Genomic DNA, 26,938 nt, shown 5'->3' with positions numbered 1-26,938 from the left:
CTTCTCATTGCAATAAGAAATTGTATTCGTGATTTCAATAAGATAATAATAATTAAATATTTTCTATTTAGGTCTCTCTTGTAATTGAATGCACATCAACATTTACTTTTTGACTTACCTATGGTGGTTAACACAGTAGATGAGAAGAACACAGCTTGTAGTATGCTCCAGCGCTCGTAGGGCTCTGGAAAGTCTTTATCGGCTACTATAAGCAGCCCGCCCTCGGCCGCCTCTTGTACGGCCTGAAAATAAGCATAAATATAAGCATAAATATTTAAATTATATTTTTTTTATATATATTAAGAAGTGCAAATGAATGACTACAAATAATAATTTCTACACAATAATCAAAGCATACTTTTTGGGGCAAGCGCAATTAAATTTTTATACAGCTTACCGCTTCATATTTGGCCAGCTCAAAGGAGAGCAGCTCATTGAGATTGTTAACTTCGGTGTTATTCAGAATGGTGCTCATGAAACGCTCCCGCTGTGATTTCACCACATCCTTCAGCTGTGTCAAACGCTCCACTTCCGCGGGTCGCTCCAAATGTCGAAAGATCTGCGCATGGAGAAAATTGCAAATTACAAAGACCGCGCTGCATTAGCATTTAATTAAAGTGCGCCGCATAATGTATAGCACCCACACACACTAAGATAATAAGAGTGAGGGAGAGAGAAAGAGGAAGAGAGAGAGAGAGGAGTGCGCGCACTTTGATAGCATCATTACGTCTATGGCGCTGTTCAGTGCAATTTATCGGCATTTGATTGATGGCCAGGCCATTCTGCACTTTGGCCGCCCTCTGTCGACGTTCTGTCTGCCCTTGTTCTTGCCTGCTCTCTGCATACCCTATAAACAAGCAAGCGACTATAAAGGGTCGTTAACTACAGAGACTTCTTAATGACATATTTTACCCTGCATTTGATGATTTTACACTAATTTTTTATTTCAATTTTTAATAAATGTTTATTTAAAATTTCATTTTTAATATTTATTTTTTTCAAATTTCTGTTATACTCGTATTTTGGTGCATTTCTCAATATGAATGAATTATTTATTTTATTGTTTTATTTTTAATTTCATATGTTAATATTTGTCTTTACTTTATTCGCAACTTTAATATTATTTTCAACTTTCTTTTTCAGATTTAAGTATTTTTTAATGTTCAATCAAATAGTTGATTTAGATTTAACTGATTTATTACATATTTCATTTGCTGTTCTTTAATATGTCATATTTCAAAATTCATTTTTAATATTTCTAAATATTTGTTTTTGTATTTTATTATATTTGTATTTTATTGTTTTAAATGTTTATATTTTTTCTATATTTTTTATAATATTTCATTTATAAAATTTATTTTTAACATTTCGTATTTTTTTTTAATTTTTTTCTATTTTATTGAATTTAACTAAATATATAAATTCTTTACAACTTATATAGAATGAAATTTTAAAAAATTTATTATGTTACAAATTTATTAAATTTGGTTTTATTTCAATGATACTTATTTAATATTTTAAAATTTCAATTTTTTTTAATATAATATAAAATTTCTTTTATTCATATTTATTATTTTCAAATTTCTGCTCAATTTTTTGTATAATTTTGATTTATATTTTTTTTTTATGAATTTAATTTTAAATTCATATGTTGCTATTTGTTCCTCATTTTTTTGTAAAATTTAATATTTCAAATGTATTTTTAGTTTTTCTTATTTTAAAATTTTTTTTTGGTTTAATTGAATTTATTTAAATGCATACATTTTTTACTTCTTATATTGAATTGATTTTTCAGATATTTAGAAAACATTTATTTTTTTAATGATATTTAATATATTTTAATTTTAATGATATGTCACATTTTAAAATTTCATTATTACTTTTGTTAATATTTAAAATTAAAAAAATTCTTTTTATAATTTATTGAATTTCTTTAACTCTGAATTATCATTTACAATTTAGTTGAACTTTTCTTTCCTAGAGAACAGGGTACTTTCTCGCCTATCACACCAGATGGACAAGCTTCTACAAACTGTGTGCTGTGTGCGTTGTGAGACAAGGGGTAAGATCATTAAATGAGCTAAGTGGCATTCACCATTCACTCGTGGGCTCATTAATTCTCGACACACTGAAGTGTATGCAATTTGAAAGGTCAATTCTGTAAGTGAAGCAACGAGCATGCAATAGCATAACTACAACTAAAAGTGTACATAACTTAAGAGATAGAAATAGATAGCAATAGATATGAAAAAAGGAAATACAAATACATAGTTTAAAGTGGGGGCAACAATGTGGGATGGAATTCCATAGACTGATTCAGTCTCGACCTTTGCCATTGAGGCCTCAAATGTTTTCTCGCGCCGCGTTATGACCAGGCCAAAGTATTGGAAAAGCCATAAAACAAATGCAATTAAATTATACTCGCATAAGGAGGCAATAAGAAATTTTCCCCCAATTGTTGTTTCTACGTTGAATTTTGATGTTTTTGATGTGCAGATTTCAAACGGACAAAGCAACAACACAATGCTGTAGTCGCCACACAAAATACGCTCTCCAATATGCAAACGATGTTGAGAGTAATTGAGTTATACACCCAGAGAATATAGTTTATAGGGTATATAGGAAAATATTCTTTCAATTTCTCGCACATCATCACAATAAATTTGTTTAACATGTAGTACGCGCTTTTGCTGCGTTCTTGTTATAAAAATAGTTTCATAAATTGATTTGTGTTTCACTTTCAACACAACACAAAAAGCAAACAAGCAGAAGAAGAACAAGATCAAATAAGAAGCACCAGTTAAAGAAGATATCTATAGAAAAAAATCAAACAAAACCAAATTCGCATACGAAATTCAATTGAAATGTGTCAGCCATTTCTCTTAGTTGCACCCCAGCGACTTGCACTCAGCTCTCCTTCTCTCCTTCCCTTCTCTCCTCGTCTCTCTTTCTGCTTCTGCTGTTTGACAGCAGCAGCGACTTTGCATTTTTCACACACTGCACAACACATTCGAGTTGACTTTTAAGAGTGCACATAAATTATCGAATGCCTTTTAAATACTAAAAGAAAATTCTTCTTGCGAATTTTATTTCTTCGCTCCGCAAAGTATGTTATGCTCCAGCCATTTCTCTGGAAGTGTCTTAAAATAAAAAACGAAATTGCTAATTTATACACATACATCACAATATTTCGGTCGTAGCAATTTCAGTGCTTCATTTACTACCCAGGAGGGCAAAAGTTCTTCAAAATGTTCTTTAATGGCTTGTGTCGAACTTTGAAAGAGTGATGGAACAACAATCAATTATTTCCTCACGCTAAAGAGCGCAATTTTTGTTTACAACTCAAAAGATACTCGTAAAGCGAACATATTTTGAAAATAGTTCTAGAATGCAAATAACGTTTAGCATTTTTGCTCAGTTTCATTTTGTAATTTCATTTTAACTTTAAATGGAAATGTAAAGGTACGAAATTGTAACCTAAGAAATTGAATTGTGTTAAAAAGTGAAATATAAATGTATATTACATTTTTGCATTATTCATTTTACTACAACTTTCAATAGAAATTTAAATGTTAGAATTTGTGACTAAAGAAATTGAATTGAGCTGAAACACAAATTTGAAAACATAATTTCAAGGTAATATATTTCAACACTTTAATTCTAAGCCAGTTTTTTTGATTCTAAAATGTTAATATAGTTTTTGCCTTATTAATTTTACTTTAACTTTAAATGATAATTAAAAAGTAAATTTAATAAACACAATTCAAATATTTGTAAAATTTTTGCTTTAAAGAAATGAGCTAACTTAAGAAATTGCAAAAAATTTGAAATCCAGTTAACAAAATTGTATTGTAAAACTTGAATTCGAAAGTAGATTTTTAGTTTTATATAAGGAAAATGATATTTAAAGTTTTAGCATGGTTTAAATATTAAATTTTCTTCAATATCAACAGAAAACTTAAAGCAAGGAATTTGTAACTTTAGTAATTTAAGTAAAAACATCAATTTCCAAAACGTAAGTACTAACTTTAATTCTAAAGCAATTTCTTGGTTTTACATAATAAAATTGATGTTGTTTGCTTTGTTTTTGAAATTCGCCAGCTGCTCAAGTTTGAATTAAAAGAACGAAAGTGGTAATTTGCAATGATAACAATTAAGTTTTGCAGCTGCTCGACTTAATTGGCCTTTTCTTCTGACAATTTGTCGACATATTTTGTCCGTCGAGCTTTCGCATTTGCGTAATTAGTTGCTGTTCACTCAACCGACTGTCGATGGCGACAACTTGGCCAAGTTCAAATGTTGTTACTGTAAACTAAACACAAAACTAGCAGACGCGTATGTAAGGCAAGGACAAGAAGAGCAAGGACGACACACACACAGTGCTTGAGGCGTTAAATCAACTTTAGAGTCGCGTCGTATACGCAATGTGTACACTGAAGAAAAAGATTAGTTTCTAAAATCAAGAACATTCGACTTTGAGAACAAATTCTTAAAACTAAGAATGTTAGTAGGAAAAATGTCAAATTCTCAAAATAAGACCAAAATTAATAGATTTAGGTGACAAAATTATGTAATCCATAAAGTTTTTATATAACTATTTTCGTTAATAGCTCGGTTAGAATTATTGCGAACCATTCTTCTTTGCAGTCTAAGAGATGATAAGTATTTCGTAAATAGAATGATCAAAATTAAACTAAATACGATAATTAAGAAATAAAAATAAAATGGTAAAATATATAAGTTAATATATTTTTATCTTATTTAATCAACTTTCTGTTCAATTTTTTTATTAATCTGTCTTATTTGCAACGCATATTTTATTGTCTTGTTTTTGATTTCATACGTTCTTATTTGTTCTCTATTTATTTAACATTCATTTTAAGTATTTCGTATTTTTCAAATTCTTTTTCTACTTAAAATATATAAAGTAATATTTGTTGAAATTAACAGATTTTTCATTTTGGGTCGTACATCAAATATTCTTGAAATCAAAATGTGTTCTCTAATATTAACCTGAGATTTTCATATTCTTGACCAAAGTCTTGATTTAAAAACACTTTTTTTTCAGTGTATGGTCTTGTGCTTGCGCATAAATTATAATTATTATTCAACGGACATAGATTTTCGAGCAACTGTTGCCAAAATATGCCAGTCGACTATATAAAATAGCCGAAACATAATTCAGCATTGACGAATGCGGTTTCAAGTCACCATAACTTTGGATTATAATTGTGAGTAACGAGCGAGCGAGCGAGCGACAGAGTCGGAGCAGTGACAGCAGTGAAAGGGATTAAAGCACTTGTCAGCCCAAGTGTCAGTCCATTTGCACGCCATAAATCACGTGCCGCACGCTCAACAACAATTGCCACCTGGCCGTTGGTTTGTTGTTTGTTCTATGTTAGTCACAGTTACGCACAGTTACGGTTTACAAAGTGCTCGAGTGTCACCTGCCTGTTTGCAGTTAGTTACTTAGCTACTTAACGCACAGCAGGACAGGAGCGGGGAGGGATGAAGGAAGGTGGATAGTCATTTCCTCACATTGCGTATACTTGATGCCTTCACATCGCTCACGACGCTTGTGTTATTAATTTTCATTACAAAAAGCAAAAGCAAATATGCTACGGATATTTTGGCTCATTTGCTTGTGTTTTCTAATAACAAACGACAGCTGCGTACAGCGAACAGCGAACAACAACAACAACAACAACAACAGCAATTATGTCCAGTGCAATTTGTCTTCATTGGAACAAAAATCCTCGGAATAATGATCTGCGCGCACCCATTTAGCGGGTGATAATTCATTGCCCGTTGCGGTCAGACAATAAACAGCACTCGCTCAAGGTGTGCGTGTGTCTGTGTGTGTGTGTCTGTGTGTGTGTGTGCAGTCGCCTGCATGCCATGTGTTGTGCTATTAAAGCTGCCATTTGGGATAACCCAGCATTCATCTAACTTTGGGTTCTAAGCTGCGCATAAAAGTATGCTATACTTTATGCGACACTTATTTTTCACTTTGCAGCTCCAAGTTAGCGGAGGGTTGTGCTTGAAAAATAAGCTACATTTTGTAAATATGTATTTATACCCGCTACCCATAGGGTAGAAGGGTATTATAACTTTGTGCCGGCAGGAAATGTATGTAACAGGTAGAAGGAGGCATCTCCGACCCTATAAAGTATATATATTCTTGATCAGCGTCAACAGCCGAGACGATCTAGCCATGTCCGTCTGTCCGTCTGTCTGTCTGTCCGTCTGTCCGTCTGTGTGTCTGTCCGTCCGTCCGTATGAACACCTAGATCTCAGAGACTATAAGAGATAGACAGTATTTGTTATGCTTGCACGCAGATCAAGTTTGTTTCAAATTTTCAAATTTTTTAGTATTTTTCAGTATATTCAGTATATTTTGAGGAATATACCGCAAAATATATGTCTTTTATTCAAAATGGGTAGCGGGTATCTCACAGTCGAGTACACTCGACTGTAGCTTTCTTACTTGTTTTGAATTCTTTTTAAGAAATTTTATAAGTATTTTCTTTATTTCTCGTAACATTGAAAACTATTAAAGCAGTTAAACAATTAAAATTATCCATGCTTTAATTTCTGCATGTTATTTTAGTTATTTTTTACATTTTTTTCAAGTCAGTAGATGGTTGTGCTTGAAAAATAAATAAATAATAATAAATAAATAATAATAAATAAATAATAAAATAAATTTTATTAGAGATTTCATAAGTATTTTATATTTTTTTTTGTATTTTTAGAAGCTTCAAAAAGTATTGAAATTGGCATTTAAAATGATCAATGTTTCATTTTCTGTAGGTTTTAATTTTTTCAAGTTTCCAAGTAACTTGATATTTAAAAAAATTGATAAAGTATTTTTTAAGAATTTTCTTATTTTTCTTTTAAACTGTTGAAATTCGCTGATTTAAGTATCAAAGTGATTTTATTGTTATTTTCTTTAAGTGAATTTACTAAAGTCACCTGTTTGTAACTACATATTTTAGAATAATTTTGAGATATTTTCGAAATTTCAATTCAAATCAATTTCCTTTTATTTTATTCAATTTTCAGTTGCATTGAAAGATGTTGAAATTGGCTGCTAAAATTATTTAAGCTGCTTTACATTTATGGCTATTGTTTGTTAGCTTACTTGAAATTTTCGTCTAATTTTAAAACACTGCCCACAACAATAAATCCTCATCAGCTTCATATACAGCACGGTTGCAATGTGAATGTGTCCCTTGCGATTCGTTTCGGCTGCTGTGGGCGTATACTTAATTAACGTTACGTATACGCTCAGCTAGCCAGCTAGACGTTAGTCTGCCTTTAAAGCAAGTGCTTTAGCAGTTGAGTGGCTCACTTTTAGTTGCCATATTGATATGCAAAAGCAGCATTAAATCATTTGAGAGTGCTGCCTGCAGCTAGGTATACAAAATTGATGGTTATTATTGCAAAATTAGTTCGGGGCGTTGCCATCCTCGCAGCAGCAGCAGCAGCAGCAGGAGCAAGAGCAGCAGCAGACACAACAGCAACAAGCAGCCAAATTTAGGAAAGCCTTGGCCAGCGAAAAGCAAGAGCATATATCAAAGCGAATGACCTTCCCCCACAACAACAACAACAAAGAGAAAACAAGCAAACTCAGAGACTAGTTCAGAGGCTCAGTTTAGTTTCTTTTGGGTTGCCTGCTGCCAAAACGGAAGCACGGTGTAAACGCGCAAATTGTTAGCGGCGTCCAAAGGGCGCCAACCAAATGGATTCGTCGTCGTCTCATCGACTTGAATACATATTTATTTTTGTGGGTTTTTCTGGCCATAGAAAACGTTCGGCGAGCATAATAACTACAACTTGAAGTTAAATGTTGTTTAATAAACCAACAACAACAACAATAAGAGCAACGAAAATAATTGAAAGTGAAAATTGTTTTCGCACTTTGTTTATGGACAACAATGACTTTTCCGGGGCCGGGGCATTTTCCATTTCGATGCGTTTTCCCTTTTTTTTCCCGGTCGTGTGCGCTGGCAAAAGCCAAAAGCCACGACGGGGTGCCGTTTTTATTATTTTGACTACAAATTTTCATGTACTTGAACTTTGTTGTTCTTACGTCGTCGTCGTTGTGGACTCGGTCTATTTTGCCTATTCGATTCGCGCCCCCTTGTTGTTGATTTTATGATTTCATGAGCTTATGATTTGATAGCAAATTAGATATAAATTTATTAGTATATGAAGCAGCTTTTGATTGTTTGTTGTTGTTGCTCTACATAAATCGCTAACAGCTCATTAAGTTTGATTGCTGTTTTGTCTGATTTATAGATAATTAGCTCAGATCATCTGCCAGCGACCGACTTACACTGTGCAAAAATTCCATAGAGTTAAACGAAGACCGAAACGAAAACGATGAGCATTAAATCTTGAGTTTATATGCGTATTATATCATTTTCTCTTTTTCATGTTTTCTGTTTGATTTTTGTGTTTGTTTAATGCACTCAACTTTAAGTACTTTCAATTTTAATGGACCGCAAAAAAAAAGGATTGAGAAAGACAACGACTCTTTGATACTCTGTTTACTTTCATTTTAAAATAAGAATTTCATTATTTTATATTTTTATACTAATAGGGTAGAAAGGTCTACAAAATTGGTATCGATAATAAATAATAATAATATTTATGATTCCTGAGAATTCGATTGTGTTAGGATAAATAGTTTTTAAGAAATATTTCTGTATTTCAAATGATGCCGACAGCAAATGGGATATTTCGAATATAGCACTTCATCAATATACCAAATATGCCTCTCGCTATATTTGAGTATTTTTGTAGTATATTATTTGGTATATTTTAAGAATAATACCGCACTGTTTAAAATTAATTCAAAATGGGTAGCGGGTATCTTTATTACTTGTTTCTTCACTATTTATGATATTAATTAAGTTTAATAAATAAAATACTCAACAAGAGTTTAATATCTTTTTTTTTTCATTATAGAGTACAATAAATTTTATAATTTTTGATTTGTTTAACTTTTTCATTCATTTCATTTATCAGCGCAATCAAACAATTTTTGTTTATTACTTTTGCCAACACTGTGAATGATATTTATTACTTTTTAAATACTTTTTCATTTTCCGATTATTTATGATATGTGAGATATTAAAAGAGAATTCTTTTTGCTCAGTGTTTGGCCCTGATAATCGTGACAAATTGCATATCATTGATACAGTTTGAGGCATTTTCCGGATCCGTGCACCCGTCTGGGCCGCCTGCAGACAATCGTTGACCCATAACCGAAGCCATAAAATCACAGAAACTCAAGTGATTCGACGGTTTTTTTTACGACTCTTGGCGATGACACAGCAGCAGCAGCGTTCCGACATATTTATGCATAATTATTTCAACGGCCAAGGCCATAAAAAGATGCCGCGTACCAAATTGCCAGACAACGAAATCAAATTAAAAACAAAAAAAAAAAATCCACAACGTAAAAAGGGAAAACAATGATAATACTCGTAATCATAATATACTCTTATAATGTCTGTCGGCCTCACCTGAACTAATTAACAGATCTGAGTGCTTGTTATTGTTGTTGTTGTTGTTGCTGTTGTTGTTGTTGTGGCACATTCCACGCCCTTGGTCAAGCGCCTATGATGGCTGAGTATGTTTATTTTATGCTAATGCTACCTGACCCAAATATCGTGCTGACTGCCAGCAAAATAAACGGCCAACAAAAAAAGGACAATTTGTAGACCAAAAATGCTCAAAAGAACAAAGGATACAGCCGCCAAGAGCCAAAGAGCTGACTGTCTGTCTGTCTGTCATGATGAAAAGCAGATAATGAGGAGGGCAACAAATACTCTGCTCCAAAATCGGGTATAAGAATGTGCTTAAAGGCCACTATGCCCAAAGGTGACACTAAATCATAAGTTGAGACAATATTTCATGAAAATTTAGAGTTAAATATTTACTCTAGCATAATTTGATAAACCACAATCCAAAGGTAAAAAAAAGGCTTTAAACCACTTTAAGAGTATTTGATAAAGACTATTTCATGCTCAGTGGAGATTTGCAGTGATTTCCCCACAGACAAAAATGAAGCTTGCCTTTGCACCTCAAGGGGACAATTTATGTGGCAGTTTTCCAATGAAAAATTCATCACAAAATAAATGAAATTCACTTGCTTAAATTTCACTTAAACAGATGACAGAAGTCAAAGCAAAACTATTCAAATTATTAAGTCATTTAATTTGGTATAAAACAAATTAACTTTATAGTCCATAAAACTTTGAAGCAACTTTTCCCAACCTTTTTTTATACCCGCAACCTATAGGGGAGAAGGGTATTATAACTTTGTGCCGCAAGGAAGGAAGGTTCAATGAAACATTCAGAAGGAGGCATCTTCGACCCTATGAAGTATATATTTTTGTTATCGTCAACAGCCGAAACATCCGTCTGTCTGTCTGTCCATCCGTATGAACATCTATATCTCAGAGACTATAAGAGATAGAGGTATATTTTCGACAGCATTTGTTATATTTACACGCTGATCGAACTTAATATGTACAAATGCGATTAGAAAAAAGTTGTAGAAGTTATTGAAGAAATACTTTTGTATAGGAAAATGTCTACTTACTACGGCTGACAATCTGGTATATTTTAGCACTATATGGTATATTTTTTGAATGTAGTACAGCCTTCGGTTATTTGATGTATATTTGTGGTACATAATTATAATAAAAGTACGGCACAGTTTTTAATCGAAATGGGTAGCGGGTATCTCAGAGTCGAGCATACTCAACTGTAGCTTTCATACTTATTTTTCACCGTTTTTAAACTGTCGAAAAATTGGGAAATTCCTTACCGTAAAACTGAACATTAAGCCGCACACGTTCACTGACCCATTCGAACAGAACAGAACAGAACAGAGAACAAATTTTTGGCTCGTGTCCTGGGCACGTGACGAGCATTTTATCGTGTCACCGAGACGTTAAATAAAATCAACTGTAATTACGCGCGTTTTGCATGCGACAACAACAAATCAGCTGTTGAAGTGAAATACTCCACTTCCGTCCAAGCCACTTCCACTTCCACTTAATCAGGTCAACCACATAAACTCAACCAATAAGATTTTTCTTTCCGACTTTCTCAAAAAATATACGACGTAAAAGTGAAACGAGCAATGGGGTATGCTGAGTCTGTAATTTCAATAAACTAAATCTGAAATAGAACTCAATTGCAATATCTATTTGAATACCTTTGAATAGCATATACATACATTTTAATCAATGTCCCGCAAAATAGAAAAATTAAATATTTAGTATCCCAATCTAGTACTTATACTATGCAGATAAGTTATAACAATCAGTTAAACATGTAAATGTTATTGAACTTTCAGTAGATTGTCATATTCGGAACTTTGAACTTTGAAATAGCAGTGCGACAGAAACAACACAACATAACGATTTTTTTGCGTATTGCTTTTTGTTAGTTGATCGCTTGCACATTGTTTTTGTAACATGGAACATAGAAATAAGAAACAAGCAAGAACACATATGCTAAAATATTAAGTAACCAAAAATAAAACACTTGTTGAATTATTTCAAAATAAATATGTTAAGCTATTGTAACAAAGTTTTGTCTCAAAGTTGCCTTTATAATAGTATTTTGCAATTTTTATTACGTAGATCATAAGCACTGATATTTCAAAGTTCACAGCTGTATATTTTTGAAGATTCTTTCTCTCCTTGCATATGAATTTCATACATAAATGCCATTACTTTATTTGCAATAAAATGTCATAAAATTTAATCGTAAATGAAATATTAAAATAAAGAATTATGTATGTATTCTAATATCCAGTCAAAACCAAATATTTTCATCCATAAAAATTCTAATTATGTGATTACTTATGAATTTCCTATTCAGCAAATCTATATATAAATCAAACTATTGTATTCCTAAAATAAATAACTAATAGGTATCCTTATGTGCAGCAGACATTTCTCCATTTAAACTTATACTTCAGTTTTTTTTATTATTCGCTGAGTATATTTTTTATCTGCTTTGCGTTTTTCACATTTTGACGCGTGCAAAGCCAAACATGGCAGGTGCCAGGGGAATACAACATACACTCTCAGCAGAGATTGGAGCTGCCAAAAGGGTTTCCGTTGGCTTGCGTGCCACATGAAATCGGTGGCACGGTGTCCACATCGTTCACAAGCGATGCTCACTCCGATGCGATGCGATGCGATGCCAGCTGCTTTGGCTCAGCATTTAATGAGCCGCATTATTAAATTATTAAATTGCCAGCAAAACGTAAAAAATGGGGTAAATGAGAAAAGCGAATGATGGACGCGTATTCATTTCCATCAGCAGCAGCAACAACAACCGATTCCGATTTTGACATTCAACATGTTTTACTTTTGTGGTTTTTAATTATGTGCTCGGCACTTTTGGCAATCGGCAATTGGCAGCAAGCGTGTGTTTTACTCCACTCGACAGTCGACAGTCGCCAGTCCAGACACATTGATTGACACCGTGTGTTGTGAACAGCTGCCGGATGAGCTACAATTTCCAAGTACAACGAATATAACATTCCCATTCTCCCCCCTCACTTCAAGTGTGTGCTTGATGCTGATGCCATCATCATCTTCATCATCAGCATCGGCATCATTGTAGCGCCAAGCAATTGGCTTCTTCTATTTGGCTAATAGCCGATTAGACCATATACAAATAGCTGGTTTGTCTACTTTTGGATGCTTGTAAGTATACCCTGGATTTTGTAATGCACACTAGAGAGGGTATGACTAATTCAAGTTGAAGTTTTAGTCAACAAATTTGTAGACAATAATTACTCGAATGCTGAACCGATTATTTTAACATCATTGAACAATAAAGGGAATGAAAAATATTATATAGATAAGTAACTTATATTACAAGATCTATTGTAAATTGTAAATTAAAACACTTTATTAGAAAAATATGAAAAGTAGCAATAAACCAAATAATATTTACTTAAAAATTGAAACCCATTGCATTTAGAGTAATATTTTAAATTATGAGAAACAGAAATGTAAATGAATAATATAATATTAGTAAGTAATTTGAATTAATTAAAACACTTTATCAGAATATGAAAAGAAATAATAAACAAAAGAATAAATCATAATTACTTCATTGCATAATTTATTGGAAATTTGAGTATTATTTTACCCACATTTCCTGTTCCTAAAGTAAATTCAAATTAGTAGGCACAGTAAAATTTGCAGCTTAATTGATTTCAATATGGAAAAATATACTTTAACATCATAAGATTACTGGATAACTCGGTAAAGTAAAATACCTTTCTACCATATGGGTAATGGATATAAAAGTTTAAAAGAAAATCGAAGCTTTCCTCCTTAAAAATATTCAAGACAATGTAAGGAATACATAATATACAATTTTTAGAGGTACAAAGTATTTACAAAAACGTCATAAATATAAGCTTAGAAAACTAAGTGAAATCATCTGCATATTTGATTGAAGTGGGTAGTATTCGTTTCTCATGGTCAAACAATCGTGAGATTCAAATTCGATTAAATTTTTAAGCCGGTTTCAAACCACACCTTTAAATGCAATACCTTGTACACAAAATGCTTTGTCATTATTTCCGACAATTCAATTAGATAAAACTCGAAAATTTGTTTAACAATTAATAGCATTCAATTTGAGCAACTGGAGTAAGTACAGGAAATTAAAGATTGTCAAAGAAAATTGTGAAAGAAATAAGTGGAACACATTTACAATTTTAAACAAGCGTTGAAATGCAAAAGCTTCATCATTATTACAAATGTGTGTTGTTAATGAGTCAAAGCGTTTACCATCGACAGCATATGAATATCAAAGAGCTGACAGCACATCAATTTGATTTATTGTTATTTTATTTAATGCACTTTGTGGCACAACATGCAGCTCGCTGTGTGTATACTTATTTGTTTCTTGTTGTTGTTGTTGTTGTTGCTTATCGCCCTGTCATGGCAAATATGCTGAGTGAAACGCTCAAAAACTTGACATCGTCATCGTCACACGTTGCGTATGCGCATTATATGCATTTCACATTTGTGTTGCTGTTGTGTGTGTGTTTGGCATATCATCAATCAACGCCGTTTTGACATGCAAATTCAGCACGCAACGCATCGAAAGGGATTTTGAAGGAACGCAACTGCAAATTGAATTGCCAAAGTTGTTTGCGTGTCAAAGAACAAAACAACAAACCAAACCAAAGCAAAGCAAAGAAAAAAGAAAATAGCTTTCACTTTTGGCTACTGCAAAACAATCACAGAGTATGCGAATTACTTGGCCTCAGCTTAAATTTGCCACTTTACTCCACCGCCAAATTGTACTACAGCTTTTTATCGCATTGCACGCAAGCGTTGTTTTCACTCGCATTGAAAGGTTTTTCCTAAATATTTGTTATTCCTTGTGTTGTGTTGGAAAGGAAGCCACGCTGGCCCCCAAAAATGTTGTTCAACTTGTTATTTTGACTTTGGCTTGTTTTGGACTTCTTGTCGTAATTGCTGCGGTTGTTTCGTGGCTTACATATAAAATCTACATTTTTAATTGGACCTATGAAAATTGGCAGCTATACTAGAGAACAACATTCCGGTCTGACTTTGAATCACAACTGCAGCTATAACTTATCCTTAGATTAACTGCAGCAAATATAAAATAATCACGATTTAATTCGATTTAATATTGCATTTTTATGCACTTATTATCCGATTTTTTTTTCATTTATTTAGTCATGGAAATTTCTATCGCTACAATTATTATCAATTTTAGTTTATGTATAATTCACTGCATCATTTAAACAACATTTAACAAAGTAAAGAACTTTTTACAAATAATCTAATTCTATTATTATTCTCATCGGGTCAAAATTGCTTCGGCTGACAATCCGGTATATTTTGTACATATTTAATGTATGTAGTTCTATATAAATATACCAAATAAAGTCATAGGTCTATTTTAGTATTTTTGCGGTATAATTTCTGCATACTTGTATGATATTAAATGTAGTGCTATATCATATTCGGTATATTTGAGTATTTTGTGGTATATTTTTGGTATATTTGTAGGATATCATATATTTTGAATGTCGTACTATATAAATACATATACCAAATAAAGCTTTATGCATACTTTAATATTTTTGTAGTATATTTTTGGTATATTCGTGGAATATGGTTTTATTGGAATGGGTAGCGGGTATCTGACAATCGAGCACACTCTACATCCTAACTTCTTTTTAATTAATTATTACATTTTTAAGTATGCTTCTCAGAATAAAATAATTTGTTTATCTCATTTAGTAGAATGCCTTATTAAGTTTGTACAAATTTCAATGCTTAAATCTTGATTAAGCAACTTCAGCAGCTTGTTGAATAATTTGTGGAATTTAAAAAGAATTTCTAGGATAATTTCTCTATTTGCCAACCACACTATATTCGGCAATTTAATCAGTTTAAAAAGCTTAACGCCAGCTAGCAGTAAATTTCGATTTTTCGCTGACATTTGTAATTTCAATTATGCAAATACATCGAATGTTTTCTTATGGCCCACTTCCGGACACTAAGTGACCGCAATTGCTCGACAACAACTTCAGCCAACTACGCAACAACCATAATAATTATGTTAATAGAAAGAACAACAACAACAACAAGAACAATAATAATAGGAACAACCTTGACACGCCAAATTGCCATAAAAAAAAACTTTTGTTGTACTTGACTTTGATTTCATTGCACTTCTTCAGCTGCTCGCTCGATTTCTCGCTTTATTGACGCTGCCTAAACATTTATCATAGACGAGTTTATACTATATATATGGTAGACAAATGTTGAACCAGAAGTGCGATACGCAATATAAATAAATAAATCAAATAAACATTTTGCTGTAGTTTATTATTTTATAATAAATTGCGTGAAATATTAATGCGAGTTTTTAATAGATCGTTTATTTTGGCAGACGCTGCAATTAACCACAAACTATAACAACAATAATAACAAACTAACAACAGTTTACAAATTATTTTTGAAACTTTTTTGTTGTTGTTGTTGTTATTGTTGTTGTTGTTGTTGTTGTGGTTGTTCTCAGCAACAACGAGCGGCGAGTGATATACTCGTGTACATATAAAAATTGGAGCTGAACAAAATCAAATGAAACGCAAACATCTGCAGAATTCTTCAAATTTATTTGCTCAACAACGAAAGCATCAGCAACGGCAACGGCATCAGCAGCAATCTACACGTAAAATATGTTAAATAATTGTACGTTATTTGCTTTTTTGTGCTGTGTTGCCCACAGAAACTCAAAAATTACTCATACGCCGCATTGGGCAAACGCTGCGAGCAAAACATCAACACCCAAGTGCCAGCCAGTCAGCCAGCCAGCCACGAAGAAAACAAAAAAGCAATCGCTATATACAACATACTACATACGTAATAATATATTGTTGCACTGAACTTTCTGTCTATCCATCCGTTTGTCCGTCTGTCTGTCCGGCAGTCCGTTTGTCTGTCATTTTCGCATATGTGAACTGGCTGCCCTGGCCTTTACCTGGCCAGCAAAAACAATGACAGCCGCCAACAATGAAAGAAAAACGCCAATTTGTGTGGACGTATAAATAGCACTGGCGGATAAATATATCTTCATTGGATGGTCATGCAATTTAAATGCCACAAAAAGTGGCACAAACATTCATGTATTTAAACACCATTGAATTTGCTTCCTATTTAAGAAATGTGAATGCGATTCTTCGAAATAATATCATCGAATTACTCTAAAGTAAATAAAATGCAATTAGCATCTTTACGTATACTTAATATTTTAAAACTTCCAAGCCGACAAATTAACAAATACGAAAATGAAAACTATTAAAAATTGATAACTGAAATAATATCATCGAATTACTCTAAAGTAAATCCAGTCTGGATGTTTGCGTATACTTAATATTTGAAATCTTAATGAAGCGATTAATCTATAACAACAGGATTGAAAACTAATTAACATAAAATATATTCCCTTTGTATTAAATTTAATAAATTTTATTTCTTTATAATTCATTTAAGGTAATTACACTTTACTAAAAACGCACTTTAATATAATGTATATAGGAAATAATTAAATAAAACACCATGGCCTAGTGACCGCAATGGATCAGTCAATCAGTTAATCTTGCTGAGTGTTTCACTGCTTCGTGTTAAATGAAATTCCCGCTAAAGGCCAATGATCCGTAGAATTAATCGAAAAATGTAAAATGCAAAATTTATGAGCAGAAAATTCGCGATCCATTTATAGAAAATGGCACGCGACGTAAGATAAATTTTGCATTTTATTCTTCGTAGTATTATGTATATAATTATTGTCACCTGCCTGTTGACTGTTAATTTGTTAAAACATAAATCCATAAAAAGATGACACACACACACACACACACACACAGTCGCAGACACATATAGACTTAATAAGTTGCTGGACAGGCGCCAGTTGTGAGCGTCATCGACATCGACTATGCGGCGTCTCTGTAAAGCATATGTGTGTGTAGGTGTGAGTGTGGCTATAAGTGTATGCGTGTGCGTGTGTGTGTGTGTGACTGGCATATGTACAAATTGATAAAGTTTTTTGCTGCGTGTAAAATGCGTAAATAAATCGCTCAACGGCCCTTCGACGACCCCTTAAAACAAGCAAAGAACAGATTTGTAATCAAAGTGTGACTGTAAAATACCCTGTAACTAGCTCCGAGTTAACAATTTTGTTGTCTACATATATTTTATTATTTTTTAATTGTTATTGTAGTTTGAAATTAAGGTCTACAGTTCAATCATACAATATTTGAAAGCAATGAAGCAAGTTTATAGAACTTCTATAAATTATGTTTGAAATTCTTTTCATAGCAAAGTAATCAACTGCTATAGCTAGTTTTTAAAAATCTAAACCATATATTTGGCAAATTTTAAAAGCACTAAATTAACCATTATAAATAAGCAAGCTAAAATATTACCACAAAAAATACAAACCATTAATATTCATTATTCTTAATTTTTAAATATGATTTTTGATTGATAAATTAAAATATGATAAAAAAAAACAAGATAATTGTAAGTGCTGCTATTATTACATTCGTCAATTTTTCTTATACAAAATGTAAAGAAAAAAAAATGTTAAGCATATCATGGCAATTAATGTTTTAATACATTAAGAGACAACTAAAGTATATGAAACAAAGAAGAAAGCTACAGTAAAGTATCAATAAAAGCAAAAAACTCACTGGTATTATTCTTAAAATATACCAATATTATACCGCAAAAATACTAAAAATAAACTTTAAGGTCATATTTTGTACACCAATAAAAATACTACTTTCGAAATATATCATATAGGTCAAAATGTACTATATTTGGTATATCGAAGAAGTACTACATTCGAAATATACTAACGAGATCTAAATATACCATATTTGGTATATCGATTGAGTATTTCATTCTGAATATACTAACGAAATCTAAATATACCAGATTGTCAGCCAGTAGCTAAGACCTAATTGCGTTGGCGTAATTTGCCATACAAAAGTATTTCTTAAATAATTTCTATAGCACAATTTCGTAACTGTATAATCGTCATTCCGGAAATCTTAATATAATATATGGTAACTTTTATAATGATTACAGTCTGCTGCGTTCTACACTTCTGTTCTCAGCTCTATATTATTCTGTTTGACACACTTATTTCATAGCAATCCACTTTACTAGTTGAACACATCATTTCCTTGACCATTTTTGAAGAGGGTATTGAAAAGCAAAAGTCATTTTGTTGATGCTGCGCCTCTTCTTGTTGCGGCCAAGTGATTTTATGGCTTACACATAACATATACACACATATTGTACAATTTGTATATTGTAGACTTTTTTGTTGCTGTTGTTTTTTTGTTGTAAATAAATTGAAAATGTGCAAAAGCGATTGCCAAAATGACAGCTCGACACTCGACAACACTCGATTTGTATGCCTCATGCGTGCCTGACCCAAAAACAAGAAAAAAAAAAACAGCATTGACATGAAACTGCGTAAAGTCAAAAAGCCAAAAACTTTTGCCTCATTGTCACACTCGCCATCCTGTAACTCCTCTCCATTTCCCCTCTCCGGTGTCCCCCGCTGCTAATACACTTAAACACTTTGCAAACTGTTTCTGCGATGATGAGATGCGATGTGATTCGATGCGATTCACATTCACATTTCGTTTCGTTTCGTCCAAGTCGCTTGTCATTGTTGCTAACCTTTCCGAGCACCCCCACCCCCACCCCCACACTTTGCTTAATATTCGGGGTGACATGATTGGAATTTGGTAAAGCGCACAAAAGTGTTGCATAGCACAAGGCGTCACAGCTAAATTGTTTCATTAAACGACATGAACATGAAATTGCGGTCAACGGGGATTCACAATGTAAATGGCCTCACAGGTTGACTTGTGACTCCAGCAACAACAACAACAACAACAACAACATCATGATGGGGCTGCCCTCTCTCTCTCTCTCTCGCACTCTCTCTCCCTCTACTCACTTAACTTTACCACAACCAAATGCCTTTTTGGTAAGGCCATAAACTCAAGTTGACCATAGCTTGCCCTGCTTTATACTTTTGACACGCTTTTCGAATTGAAATGCTGCATAAACAATTGCATATTGAACACTTCTTTTGTGTCTTTCATATCACAAACATTTTTTACATTTTTGCACATGTAAAAAAGGTTTTTTACATTTATGAAAAATTTAATGATTTATACAAAATTTTTTAACCTATTAATGAATATGGGTAATTCCAATACGAAATTTCTCCCGTGCGAGACTTTTTACAGTGCACTGCAGTGAAAATAACATAAACTGAAACAATTTTAAAAATAAGTGAATGTTATTCTTACACCTTTAGATAAGCACTATATTTAGAGCTAAGTTTGATTTTAGGAAAATCATCTGTTTTACGATAAAATATATAAATTCGTTAATTTTTTGGTTGTGTGTACGAATTGGTTAATTTTTGCAATAATCACAACAGAAAACAAGTAAGAAAGTTACAGTCAAGTGTGCTCGACTGTGAGATACCCGCTACCCATTTTTAATAAAGGCAAAATATTGCGGTATCATTTTCAAAATATACCGAAAATACTACAAAATACTAAAAATATACCAAATTGTATGTTTGGTATATCGATATAGTACACCATTCAAAATATACCATAAACGGCACAATGTGCCAGATTGTCGGCCAAAGCAACTAAGACCCCTAGTAAGTAGGCGTTTTTGCCCATACAAAAGAATTTCTTTAATAACTTCCACCATTTTTATCTGATGCAACCAAATTTTCAGGACTACTACAGTAATTATTGCATATACCAAAATTCGTAACTCTAGCTCTAATTTTAGCAAAAATTTGAAACAAACTTGATCTGCGTGCAAACATAACAAATGCTGTCGAAAAAAAATTATAGCTCTATCTCTTATAGTCTCTGAGATCTAGGTGTTCATACGGACAGACGGACAGACGGACGGATAGACAGACGGACGGACAGACAGACGGACATGGCTAGATCGTCTGGGCTGTTGACGCTGATCAAGAATATATATACTTTATAGGGTCGGAGATGCCTCCTTCTACCTGTTACATACATTTCCTGCCGGCACAAAGTTATAATACCCTTCTACCCTATTGGTAGCGGGTATAAAAACAAAACAAAAAGAAAAGTCCAAAACCATTCTTAGCTCTAATATAAAATATAAAATAAACTTTTCTTATTTTTAAAATTGCTTCAGTTTATTTTATTTTCAATGTAAAGGGTCTCGCACGGGAAAAATTCCGCCATGGAATTACCCATATATAATTTTGATTTGATTTTCATATTTTGGAATAGTTAATCTTGTGACTTTTCTTAATTTGTGTATATACTATAACTTTAACTATAATTTCTTTAATAAAGTCTTATTAAAATCTGCAAATTTATTTATTCATTAATCCATTAGTAATTTTCTTAGGCAATTTTGACTTTCATTAATTTATATGTGTATTAATTTATATATGTAGCTACGGACTTAAGAATTTAACCACTTCGACAAATCTGGCAAACAAGCATCACACCCAAATTTTGCTATATTTGGTATATTTATATGATACTGCACTCAACATATACTATAAAGTACAAAATATACCAGATTGTCAGGCAAATCAGCTAAAAACCGATTGTAAATGAATTTTTTGAATAACTTTTCAAATTTCATCCGATGACAACCAAATTTTAAAGAACCATAAATCCTGTAGGTATTATTGTTTGTACTCTAGCTTCAAAATGATTATTTTTCGATTAATTCAATTTAAAAGCATTCAAAGCTCACGAATTTGATCTGCTTATTTTATTATTATCTATCGGCTTTGGTTATTTCATAAACAAAATCTAAATATAAATGAATTTAACAACTTTATGTTATTATTTATTTTTTTTTTTTTTTTAATCTGTTGTTGTTTAATACTAAACAAATTACATTTCATAACTAATAAGTAATAATAAATAAATAATCATTAAAATTACAAATTTCAATTTATTTCGCTAAACAGTTTTTCATATGCACACCAGACTTTAAGCAGCCTTAACTTTGGCGAGCTTAACATAAATATGCTACTTTCAAAGCATCCTCATCATAAATATGCATCTTTATCTATTGAATTGTAGCGCATTCCAAGTCCAAGTCAATCAGCATAAAGCCAGAAACTATTTTGTATGCAATAAGCAGGAATTTGCATTTGGCATAATTTGCGCATTTAAAGTTTTGTGTGGAGCTGAGCCAAAAAGTAGGCAACAAAAGAAGGAAAGGAAGAAAGAAAGAAAGCGACACACAATAACAATGTCACTATGACCGCTTGTCTGTCACACGCTTAATGCGCGCCTGGCGTGATTTCCTGTCTCTGTGTGCGTGTGTGTGTGTCTTGGTTTTTCTTTCATTCTTTTTTTTTATGCTCGCCATTTTGGTCAAAATCAAAACGTAAACATCCGGAACGTGGCCGTGCCTAGTTCCTGCCCGAAATTGGCTTAATATAAAATCATGTCTGCCTGCGCCTGGATGGGCTTACTTAATCAGATAACAAACACTCACCCAGCGAGAGAGAGAGTGAGAGAGAGAGTGAGATACACACACACATACACTTAGATAGATACACGCATCTATTTTGGCTCGAGGTTTGACTACTGTCGTCTAATTGCCTTTTTGGCCAACAACTTAATTCATTTGGCTTTCGCTTTCGCTTTTGCTTTTGGCCCGCTAAGGTGACACACGCATCCAAGCATTTGACAAAGCGAATAATTCACGTGATTCGCGTGAATCGATAAAGTTGCGCGATTTACAATAGAAACGCCTCAAACTCTGCACAGAACACACACACACACACACTCTCACATAACATATGCTAATTAAAATGATTTATAGACAGTTTTCCCCCCCACAAGACTCTTTTTTGTTTGCCATATGGACGAGTCTTTTGATATTTGAGCTGTGGCAGCCACCCACTTGAAACCCAAAACATTTACTCCGCTCTCTCGAGTTGAGCAACAACAACAAAAAAAGAAAGGGGCAAGGAAGAGTGTCTTAATTAATAAATAAACTTTCTACGCCGTTGACAGCCACTAAAAATGGGAACATAAAACAGATAAATGTCGATTGTTTCATGGACAAAGTTGTCTGGCAGCCAGTTGCCAGAGCTCAAGCAATTAAGTCTCCGGCGCACGTATTCCACAAAACGTTATCAACCGACAATTCGCTCGAGACAAATTAGACAAGATGCGATACGGTTTTTATATAGCACTCGAAAGTGGCATCAAAATAAAAAAGAAGCGAGTGGGTACAAATTATCAAATACCAAATCAAGTTCAAATGCAGACTTAAAGTAGCTTTTAGAATTTCCATTTTGAATATTTTTGAAGCAAAGGAAAGATTACTTGAGATTATTTTAAAATGAGATAGTCATTAAATTGAATTTCGGAATTTCACAAAGCAAAGAAAAAAGTTGAAAATATTTCAACATTATCAAATGGAAAATATTTTGCATTTTAATAAATATTTAAAATACATAATGTTCCGAAGTAACAATCTGTGATTTAAGTGAGCTTAATACAATTGCATTTCATTACTGAACTCAAGCTTAACTGAAAATAAATGCATAAGTAGAAAACTGAATTAGAAATTAGCTGAAATAAAATTGTTGAAGGAAGAAAACAAAAATGTAAACCATTTGCAAAATTGGAAAATACTGCAATTTATCACTTCAAAAAAATATCTAATAAAATTTAAGTATAATAAAACTTTATAAGAATAAAATTAATATAGTTTTTTAAGGCGTCAAACGTTTAACTACAAAGTTTAAACTAAATTTAAAAGAAAGCAAAACATTCCACAACCTTTATTATTTTTATATTGTAAGTTTCAAAACTCCATTCAAATTCATAGTCAAAGGAACAATTTTTAAATTATGAACAAAATTGGAGAACAGTACAATTTGAAGTGAAAATTCGAATAAAATTGAAATATAATAGAACTTCATCACAATAATAAAATAAGTACATTTTTCTAAATCAGCAAACTGCAATTTTATTGCATTCAACTACAAATTTTCAACTTAATTAAAAAGTAATATATAAGTAGAAGATTTCACAATTTCAGTAATTTCCATATGTTTTGAAATTCAATTGAAATTCTTAAGCAAAGGAAAACAAGTAAGAACGCTACAGCTACAGAATGTGCTCGACTGTGAGATACCCACTACCCATCCTGAATAAGATCAGCTCAGTATTATTCTTATAATATACTGAATTAATAAACTGCAAGAACACTAAAATATACCGAATACTACATTTAGTGTACATATTTATATATAATATTTTTATATATTACTGCATTAAAAATATACCATAAAGCACAAGTTATACCAGATCGTCAAATACTTTATTCAAAATATACCATAAAGTACTTAATATACCAGATTGTCAGTCAATGTAATTGCAGTGGGCTTATTTTTCCATACAAAAGTATTTCTTAAATCACTTTTACAATTTTTATCTGAACGCAACCAAATTCTCAGGAACAATAAATTCTATATAGTTCTATATAGTTATAGAAGTTAGTTTTTGGAATATAAAATAATATAAGATATATAACATATAATAATTTACCGAAAACTAACTTATACTGGATGGTATATATATAAATGTAAAATCAATTACAAAATTGTACAACAGCACAATAAACAAAATAAAAACATAAAGTGAAGCTTTAAATAAAATTCAAAGTATATTTTGCAAATGCAGCATTTAAGTAAAAAATTGAAGCTGAGTTCAAGATAAATGAACAAACAAATAAATGTATATCACGTACAGTAAAAATATACAGAGTTCAAAGTGCTAAAGCGAAACCCTTTGCCAGAACACTCCACTTTCCCCCGCCAAGTCAATTTACGAGTATATGCGTTGGCTATTTTAGGATGCTGCTAAGCTCGCGCACAATTCAATTGAAGGCGTTTAGCAGGACATAATGCAGAAGAAGAAGGAGAAGAAGCAGCTGCATTTGTATCCGGTGACATTCGCACGAAATTCGTACGTTTCCCAGATGATTTCCGGTCAGCAGTTGACGCAGAAGTTAACAAATCCCCCGCCGAAGCACATCCTGTTATTTGAAACGCAACATGCGAAAGGATGTGTGTGTGTGTGTGTGTGTGTGTGAGAAGGATGTGTGAGTGTGTTTTGCTGTTGCTGCTGCTTCTGCTGCTGGCATGCGATTCATTTCCGTTTCACTTGACAGCTGGCACTCGAACTCTAATGCTCTAAGCTGCGACAGCTGCAGCGATGCCAGCTTGAGAGTGAATGCAAAGTGAGTGCACTCTATGAATGCACTCTGGGGTCCTGCCCGTGTGATGGCTACAAACGTTTAGCAGATTTACACACAGATTACGCATACGCCACGTTCACCCCCCACAAAAAAAATAAGATGAGGCCACATTTTATTTTTGTGCTGCGTGTCTCGGCCTGGTCAGTTACTAGTTCATAATGAGCCGCCGAAAAGAAAATTCACAAAGTCTGCTGCCGGCCAAACATAAAATATACTAAATGCTCACAATTCGATTTTATATTGAATTCAAAAATGTTGTTCGACTATTTGATGAGCAATTTGGCAGCGAAGTGCGCGTAATTGGCCAACATGTGCTGCGACTACAACAAACTACGAATTCAAATACGAATACAAATACGAATTCGAGTACTCGTAATCGTAATCGTATGTGATTCCCATTGCTATGGCCCATTTTTTGATTAATTCGTGGCAATTGTTCAAGCATTCACATTCACAGTAAAAGCCTCTGCTCTGCTTTGCTCTGCTCGATGAGGTGTTGACTGCATGGCAAAACTCTTTCGCTCTCGCTCAATTGTATTTCAACTGATTCGCCAACACACACTCACACACGCACACGCATTTCGTATTCGTGAATAATGATAAATGAATCATCCCATTCAGCAAATGATTCGTAACTGAGAACTCAACATAAATATCAGACAAGAATTTGCGGCCTTGAATCTTTCGATTATCTCTCTTTCTCTCATACATACGAGTACGTACGAAATGAATGATAGTTATTCATTTGAATAGCAAAGTGAATAAATACTTAATTAACAAACTTAAGTGCATTCGCATTATACGAATCCAAACGCCAATGAATGCGTAGCAAAACATAATAGAAATACCTAATATTCGCAAATTCAAATGCATTCACAATGTTCCGAAATTTATTTCGTTTTTATTAGCGCAATTTATTAGCTTTCATTTGAGTAAAAGTGATAGAAACGTAAATAAGATGCTATAGTTTCTTTTTTTTAAGTTTATTATTATTCGTATTGCATTTGCATTAAAATTGCTATTAAAAATTTTGTATCAACATTAACCAAATAGTAAACTGCTAATTTTATTTTAATATGAATTCAATTTGCATTAAAAATGCTATTAAAATTTTGTATAATCATTACGCATTTATTTTGCCATAAAAATGCGATTAAAACATTATAAAAATTTCATATTTATTTCCCTAGCCTTTTCCCTAAAATTCACATTAAAATTTTAAATCACACAAATCGACTTTCGATTTGCATTTTTGTACATTCAAAGCTTAGCAAATTTTAATTGAATATTATTATAAAATATATTTTTAATTTACTAACTAGAACTATACAAAAATTGTGACAAACTCACAAAAAAAAAGAAGGAATTTGTGACAAATTAAATTGTTTCAAAATAAAATGATCAATTTTCGGAAAATTTTAAATGATTTTTTAATAAATAATAATAATTTTATTATTTGCTATACTAACTGAAACTATAAAAATTGTGGCACAATCTCAAAACTATTCCGAATTTTGAATTAAATTGTTTTAAAATATAATATCAATATAATATAAAATATATATTTATTACAAATAAAATGATCAATGCACAGAATATTGGTATTTTTTATTTAGTGAACAAAATGTTAATGAAATATAATGGCAAAATCACAATATTATTTCTGACTTTTGAATTGAATTGTTTTGAAATTTAATATAAATATAAAAAATAATAAATAGTAATAAAATAAAATTGACAACATTTATCAAATTTGAGTTGTTTACTAATATTGAATATATTATTTACTGAACTAACAAGAACTAAAACAAATTGTGGTAAAATAACAAAAATATAAAAAAGTAATTTCCGATTTTTAAATTAAATTGTCTTAAAATATAATTTATATAAACTATAATATATATTAATAAAATAGAATGCTGAATGTTTAGCAAATTTGAAAATTGTGACAAAATAACAAAAATATAAAAAATGATTTTTTAAAATTCAAATAAAAT

At 32.2% G+C, this 26,938-nt stretch overlaps 1 protein-coding gene across 2 annotated transcripts in view; it reads right to left on the bottom strand.

Moving 5' to 3' along the window:
* Window positions 1–26,938, bottom strand: part of LOC132796888 (TWiK family of potassium channels protein 7) — a 31,109-nt gene that overhangs the window by 2,148 nt on the left and 2,023 nt on the right. For both annotated transcript variants that reach the window (XM_060808234.1, XM_060808233.1), the window contains exons 2-3: window positions 398–559; window positions 119–242 (exon numbers count right to left, since the gene is read on the bottom strand). In XM_060808234.1, coding sequence (XP_060664217.1) covers window positions 119–242; window positions 398–559 — 286 coding nt within the window. The remainder of the gene's footprint in view (window positions 1–118; window positions 243–397; window positions 560–26,938) is intronic.

Source organism: Drosophila nasuta, chromosome X (genome assembly GCF_023558535.2).
Source record: "Drosophila nasuta strain 15112-1781.00 chromosome X, ASM2355853v1, whole genome shotgun sequence".
NCBI lineage: Eukaryota > Metazoa > Arthropoda > Insecta > Diptera > Drosophilidae > Drosophila > Drosophila nasuta.
This window is presented reverse-complemented; position numbering and strand designations above follow the sequence as displayed.